Genomic DNA, 7,806 nt, shown 5'->3' with positions numbered 1-7,806 from the left:
CTGGGGGTCTTTAAAAGGAGGCTGGATGAACACCTGGCTGGGGTCGTTTGACCCCAGCACTCTTTCCTGCCATAGCAGAGAGTCGGACTTGATGATCTGCTCAGGTCCCTTCCAACCCTACCAACTATGAAACTATGAATACAAGCTGGCGATGGTCCTTCTGAAGACTGATCCATTTGTACATCATAAGGAGATCCAACACTAAGTGTATGTGATAAATATATTCCCTTTGTATTCCAGAAGAAAGAACGAGGATGGCTGTGTGGAATCAATAGAAGTTGGCAGCAAACCATCTCTCTAATGCTCTTCAAATTAAAAATGCAACTCCACTTCATGTTGAACCAAGCCTTAAAATCATGAGAATACAGGGCTGGAAGGGACCTCATGAAGTCATCTAGTCCAGTCCCTTGCTCAAGGCAGAATCATCCCACTCAAGTATCCATCTAACTTGCTTATTAAAATTTCCAAGGATGGAGATTCAATAACCTCTTAGGTAGCCTCTTTCAGTACTCGACCACCTGCATAGTCAGAGATTTCATTCTAATCTTCAACCTAAATTTCCTATGCTGTACTTTTATGCCGCTGCTCCTAATCCAGTCCTCTTCTGCCACAGGGAATAGTCTATGTCAATGATTGTTAACCAGGATACCATGACTCCCTGGGATGCCGCAAGATCTTCTGAAGGGTGTCATGAGGTGTGAGAGAATAAGCAGATAAATGCAGACTCAGACTCCTCCCTGCTTGGCTGCTCTCCTGTCCTCACTGCCCAGCCCCCCTGTTGTAATAAGTGTTGTAATAAATAAAATTCATTTTTTTAAAATTCAGATGCTACTCAATTCACAACAATTAAGGAGGGCTGCCTTGAGTCTAAAAATGTGAAGTCTAAAAATTCTCTTAATAATCTCCATTCAGGTATTTGAAAACTATTATAATATCTCTCTCAGTCTTCTCTTCTCCAGACTCAGTAAAGCTAGTTCTTTCAACCTTTCCTCATAAATCCTGAGTTTCATAAAAGACTCAAGTCTTCTAGTGATGCTTATGAAGATGGCAATATTTGGCAATGCATAATTTAAAATAAAATAGATATTAAAATCAACTTTAAAAGAGGTTCTTAGATCTTTGATTCAAAACTATGTTATTTTTTCACCACATAGTACATGTTGTATGATTTTGGATGCAAAAGAACCAAGTCAGTAATAATAATTAGAACATTTTTACCTAATTACATGCAGAACTAAAGGAGCAGTTTCTACTCTGGCAAATGCATGCTTATTTCCATATTCACTGCACACTCCAAGCACTGCACTTGTACATCTTAACTAAACTGATTAGAAAGTGGCTACATAAATCTGGGTTTCTCATTTCAGAAGGTTACCTTCCTTGCCAGTCTCTGGATGGGGATGGCAGCGGAGAGGTAAAAGTGAGCTGCTCCAGGGTGTCATCATGGGATTCGTGCTTCTTCCTAAAGAAAAAAGTAACAACTGATACTTAGCAAATGGAAGCCAACACTCTCCCTTCCCCTCTTGCTTCCTTTGAATTTATCTTTATGTTCTTCTGCCTATTTCTTTTTTCCTTGTTCTCTCCCTATTTTAGGGAAAAATATAAATAGAAAATTAAAAGCAAGATGATGATCTTAGGAAGAGGAATAGTCAGAAGGAAAGTTTTCTTTGCCCCTCCTTTCACTTGCATACATACATATAAATCTCTGTGCAGGCTTTTAAAAAGGAAACAGAAGATCAAAATGGTTTACTATGTAAAACTACAGAACTTCACAGAAAGCTGCAGTCCTGGCTCTTGCGTTTCAGCCAAAGAAAGGCAGTCCATAAATGATGCCTGTTGAAAATACATCATTATCCTTATGAAAGCAACAACTTGGTAGGTAATTATGTTAAACATAATATTGCTGACTCTTATTATTAATATTTTTTTCTTCCCTATCAGTGTCAGACAAACATTTACAAACGTTTCCCTCTTTGAGGAAGAAACTCTCTTCTAGGTATCACCTAACACAACAAGAACCTGATCTCTCTCAAGGTCTCTAAGCACTAATGTAATGCAAATACACTAGTGTGAGGCTGTCACAACATCTGAATGGGACCTGGGGGTCACAACCAACCAGAAGATGAATATGAGCCAAGGGTGTGATGAAGTCGCCAGCAGGGCAAATAGAACTCTTGTGTGTATCAGCTCACGTGTTGCCAGCAGATCCAGAGAGGTGCTTCTCCCCCTCTACTCAGCACTGGTGAGGCTGCAGCTGGAGTACTGTGTCCAGTTTTTGGCACTGCACTTCAAGAAGGATACGGATAAGCTCAAGAGGGTGCAGAGAAGGGCCACCCACATGATCAGAGGCCTGGAGAATAGGTCCTATGAGGAAAGACTAGGCTTCTTCAGTGTGTGTAAGAGTAGGCTGAGAGGTGACTTGATAGCCACCTATAAGTATGTCTGGGGAGAGCACCAAGATCTGGGGGAGCAACTCTTCAGGAAGGCAGCTCTTGGGAAGATGAGGACCAATGGCCACAAACTAACAAAGGGAAGATTTAGACTGGACATAAGGAAGAACTTATTCTCCATAAGGTTAACTAAAACATGGAACACACTCCCGGCACACATGATACCATTGCCATCCTTGGAAGTGTTCAAGAGGAGGCTGGATAAGCACCTCGTTGAGCTAGTTTGACCTCATTAACCTCCTGCCTATGGCAGGGGACCGGACTTGATGATCTTCCAGGTCCCTTCCGGTCCATTGATTCTGTGAAATAATAAATCTTCATCCTCATCATAAAATAAAACCAGCATGGAGTTGCTCAGCGTATCATTTGGTAGTAACCTGCACTGTCATTTAGGAAACCAGGTTCTAGAGCAACCATAGAAATACATGTATGCAAAAAGAAGAGGTCATTATAATACCAGAGAACAAAGTTCTCAGTCTCTGAGAAGTGGGTTTGCCATTGTTAACAGGTGTTAGAGCCCACTATAACAGGCTGAACAAAATACAGTTATGAGCATAGACACAGCACACTAGTTTGCATTTGTATGTCCTATGTGAGAAATCTGGTTACATGAGGAACAAGATGACCCCCTAAGTTACACAGATCATAACGAGTGGCTAAGCAATATTCAGACAAACTCCTTATGCAGATCATTCCTAAAATATATGAAAAATACCTTCCTCATTTTATGCCTTGGTCAAAATTCACTCCAGGGAAACCTGAGTGAATCCCATACCCCACTTTTTCTAGCCATCTCTGCTTGTAGGGACAAAAAACCACAAAACTTTGATTTAAAAGACAGTGAGGACCAAAATTCTCTCTCAGGTAATTTCAGTAGATGTTTTAGAGCAGGGGTGTCCAACCTTTTTGAATGTGGGGCCAGATTGTGAACTTCTTATCACCCAGTGGGCCGGGGAGCCATATTCAAACACCCTCTGTCCTGGGTCAGGGAGACCCTACCTGTGTAGCCCTATTGCACCTGCCTGTTACTGCAAGGTTCATGGTAGCTGCTGGTGGGCAGGGGCAGGAGGGACCCATTCTGCATCCAGCCAGCTACTGCCCCAGAGACTGAAGGAGAGAAATAAATAGCTCCACATCCCCATCCCCTGAGCAGCGCAGCCCCACAAGCTGGCGCTGCCCAAGGGGGGCTGCAGTGAGGCAGCCGCTGCACCGCAGCCCCTCACCTGCCCACCCACATAGCCCTGCCTACCGGGGTGCCCGGCCGCCTGAGCACACAGCCCCAGCAGCCTCAGCACTGCAAGCCTGGAGCGCAGGGTTGGGCAGACATCGGTTCCCACTGCCTCACCCCGCAGAAGTCATGCCAGGACCCTGCCTGCTGAGGGCCCCCCAGGGCTGCCCTGCTGACTGCCTGTACCAGGCGCCATGCCCAATTCCTGCCCCATAGCCACCAAGCCCAGTGGGTCCCCAGAGGCAGGCAGGACGCCAGGGGCAAGGGGCCAAGCCGGAGAGAAGTAAAAGCAGGCACTGTCCTCAGCTCATCCCATCAGGCATGGCTGGGGCAGCCCAGCACCGTGCTGCGCTGCGCCGCACCACGCCACACAGCCCTTGGGGCAGCAGCGGTGGGACCCAGCTCACATGACGAGCCTGGCCCCCTGGGAGTGAACAGCTCCCCTCCCTTCCCCCACCCGCCTATCCTGAGCGAGGGAACTCGGGCCTCAGAAAATGGCTTGGCAGGCTGCACGGCGGCCTGCAGGCTGTATGTTGGACAAGCCTGTTTTAGAAGTAAAACAAACAATAACTTGAACCAGATTCTCTCTCTCTCATGTGTGGTGACATCAAGACTCATGCAGTTGATAGTTCTGAGCTAATTGATAAGACTAGAGAGCTGAAAACAAGGTGCACTGGGCAAGATTTAAATGTTAGATGCAAGTAATTCCTGTAGCAAGTACCTAAATGTATCAGGTGAATCTTCACTCGTCTCCTCATTATATAAGGATTAATTTCAGGCTCAGCAAAGTCTTAAGCTTGAACTGTACTTTGGATTAAAAAAAGTAGTTAATAGTTTCCTGGCGGAACAGGACTGCAAGTAAATGAAGCATATTAAAATACAAACGTCACATTATTACTTATCTCTAGGGAAAATAAAAATAAACAGGTACAATGGGCAAAGAAGCAACATGAAGAAATGGATGAAACAGTAGTTTCCCCAAAGTGCAATGGTGGACACTAGGGCTGTGCAAAGCTTCAGATCACGATTCAGAGATGATTCGGATGATTCGGAGGCCGAATCTATGAATCCAAATCAAATTGCTGGAAGCTTTAGGCTTTCTGAATCGATTTGGAGCTTCTGAATAGATTCAGAGATTCGGCCATAGAGTATAATGGGGAATCAATGAAATATCTATAACTTTGTTGTCTTTTGGCTGATTCAGATGAAACTGCCGGGATCGTAGCCTCTGCTGAGAGCATGATGCATGCCATGGTTCAAGGTGATAGGTGCAGGGGTTTCTGGGAAAGTGCACCTCAAAATCCCGAAAGCAAAACTCATATTGTTTGTGTGTTAAGCCACAGTGGGGAAAACTGCAGAGATGGTACCTGTTGCTGGGGCCACAAAGCCTGCCAAGTTTCAAGGAGATAGGTGCAGGGGTTTGGGGGAAACAGTACTGCAAGGTGCAGACAAGCAAAACTTGTGACATGGGTGACACTGTGTGTGTTAAGGCACGTTAAAGTGAATTTAGTCGGCTTTTGGCCTCTCTGACTAGAAAAACAGACAGAGACCAGAAGTGCTGATACTGCTTATTTCAGTTATATGTTTTGAAATAAAAAATCCTGCATTATTACTCTGTGGACGGATGTCCAATTAAGTAAGTTTGTTTTAGTTTCTTCAAGGTTGTATTTTTTTTCTCTTTATCTGTCTTAAGTATAAAAACGCTTAGAAACTGAGGAAGGGGGAGGATTCCTTTGAAACAGACAAGTGAGTGATTCCCCTTGCTGTATGAAATCCTCCCTGTGATCACAGTATAGCCCGAAATAAAGAAAAGCTGGCTCTGTCAGTTCAGATTCAACCACAACGTGAAGTTTGATTTCTTCCACAATTCAGTGTCGTGACTCGGATAGAGACGCCTGGAGTGATCAGTTGGGACACAGACATCTCTTCACTGAAGCCCTGGTGCCAAACCAAGATAAGAGACCTTTTGAAATCTCTACTGAGGCTTTTCAGTGAGAGGCTGTCTCTGTGTCTTCCTGATTCATTGCTTGAGGCTCACCCTATCCAAACTTTTTCTGCCAGAACTGTCAGACCCACTGTGTAAGTAATAACTGTGAGTAGAAAGAGTTAAGGTTAAAGACTGTGTGTTGCTGTTGTCAATGAAAGTATTCCCCATGTGAATTGAGTTAAGTTCTGTAAAGAACTAGGAGGTCTCTCTGAGGCCAGGAGTGGAAACCTTGTGCAGCTGCCCCGAGGACACCGGACTTGTTCTGTGTGCTCTTCAAAAGCAAGGGTGCAAGGTGGAAACTCTTAGAGTGTGAGTGTTTTCCACAATAAGCATTGACCAAGGCTGAGACTAAAGAAATGCTCTTGAACCTCAAATTCTGTGCTTGTGCAATATGTTGATGATTTGCTCTTGGCATCTACCTCCCTTGAAGCCTGTAAAACTGATTCTTTAACTCTCCTCACCTCTCTTGCCCTAAAAGGCCATAAAGCATCTAAAGAAAAGCTGCAACTTTGTCTTCCTCATGTCCACTATTTAGGTCATGATATTTCTGCTGGAGAATGACTGCTTTCCTCTTCCAGAATAGAGGCTATTCTTAAAATCCCTAGACCAACTACTGTGTCCCAAATGAGTTCCTTCCTAGGCATGGCTGGCTACTGCCGTCAGTGGATACTCGGCTATGCCTCTATAGTCAAGCCATTGCAAAATCTGACTCTTGTTAATACCCCTGAGCCTTTACCCTGAACTTCAGAGATCGAAGCCGCTTTTGCCTCTATTAAACAAGCTCTGTCGCAAGCTCATGCCTTAGGCCTTCCTGATTATACTAAACCTTTTATTCTTTTTTATCATGAAAAGGATGGATTTGCACTTGCAGTACTTACTCAGACACATGGAGACAAGCACCGTCCCATTGCTTATTACAGCTCTGCTCTTGACCCTGTTGCAGCCAGATTTCCCCCATGTCTCTGAGCTGTAGCTGCAGCCACTGTCATCGTTGAACTTTCCTCCATGTATTACATTCTCCCCTTACTGTTACTGTCCCACATGCTGTAGCAGCCCTTTTACTAAAAACAAAAACCCAACACCTTTCAAATGCTAGATTAACTAAGTATGAAATCTTGCTTCTCTCTGCTAGAAATGTCACCCTAACTAGGTGCCCTGTTTTAAACCCTGCTTCCCTGTTACCTACCCCTTCAGATGGGGAACCCCATGATTGCATTTTTGTTACTGCTCACCTAACAATGCCCCGCACTGATCTAAAGGACAACCCCTTGCAAAACCCAGATCTAGCATTCTATGTTGATGGATCATGTCAACGAAACTCAAAAGGTTCCCTTCTTGCAGGATATGCAGTATGTTCCCAATATGATGTTACAGAAAGCCATCACTTACCTAATGTATATTCAGCTCAAGTTGCTGAGCTTGTGGCCCTCACCAGGGTTTGCACCCTGGCCTTTGGTGCCTCTGTTAATATTTACACTGATTCTCGCTATGCTTTTGGTATTGTACACAATTATGGTCAACTCTGGAAACAAAGGGGCTTCCTCACTTCAGGAGGTGCCAAGATTAGTAATGGTCCATACGTAAATGCCTTGTTGAATGCTTTACAATTACCTTCTGCTGTTGCTATTACTAAATGCCAAGCTCACCTGAAACCTTATGATGATGTTACATGTGGGAATGCTCTGGCAGATTCCACTGCCAAAGCTGTGGCTATTTCCACTCCTCAGCCTACACCTGTGTTTTTGTCTATTCCGACTGACCAGTCTCCATTGGCAAGTCTTCACGATGTTGCCCTCCTCCAAGATCAGGCTCCAGAACCAGAGAACATACATGGAGACTGGCTGGGTGTTTGTTACACTCTATTTGTGGCGCTTCCCGGACAGCCACCTGGTTGCCCCAACGGTCTTTCTTCCTCATCTTGCTCGCACACACCATGGCATGGCACATGTGAGCAAAGGGGGATGATAGAAGCTGTTAAGCTTGATTGGTTTGCTCCAACTTTTTCATCTGTGGCTCAGCAGCACTGCCACACCTGTCCTATTTGTCAAGCCCATAATGTGGGAAAGCCTGTAAAAACAAAGAAGGCAGCACCCCCCCCCACCTTGGGGACTGTTTGTATATTTACAATTAGATTTTATTCA

At 44.6% G+C, this 7,806-nt stretch overlaps 1 protein-coding gene across 5 annotated transcripts in view; it reads right to left on the bottom strand.

Annotated features, from left to right (window-relative positions):
• The window catches only part of CNGB1 (cyclic nucleotide gated channel beta 1), a 119,579-nt gene that overhangs the window by 24,929 nt on the left and 86,844 nt on the right, over positions 1–7,806 (bottom strand). For all 5 annotated transcript variants that reach the window (XM_019535482.1, XM_019535484.1, XM_019535483.1 and 2 more), the window contains one exon: positions 1,376–1,462. In XM_019535482.1, the coding sequence (XP_019391027.1) occupies positions 1,376–1,462 (87 nt within the window). The remainder of the gene's footprint in view (positions 1–1,375; positions 1,463–7,806) is intronic.

Source organism: Crocodylus porosus, unplaced genomic scaffold (genome assembly GCF_001723895.1).
Source record: "Crocodylus porosus isolate Cpor-Errol unplaced genomic scaffold, CroPor_comp1, whole genome shotgun sequence".
NCBI classification, from domain to species: Eukaryota; Metazoa; Chordata; order Crocodylia; family Crocodylidae; genus Crocodylus; species Crocodylus porosus.
Note: the sequence above shows the minus strand (reverse complement) of the source record. Positions and strands in the feature narration are given on the sequence as shown.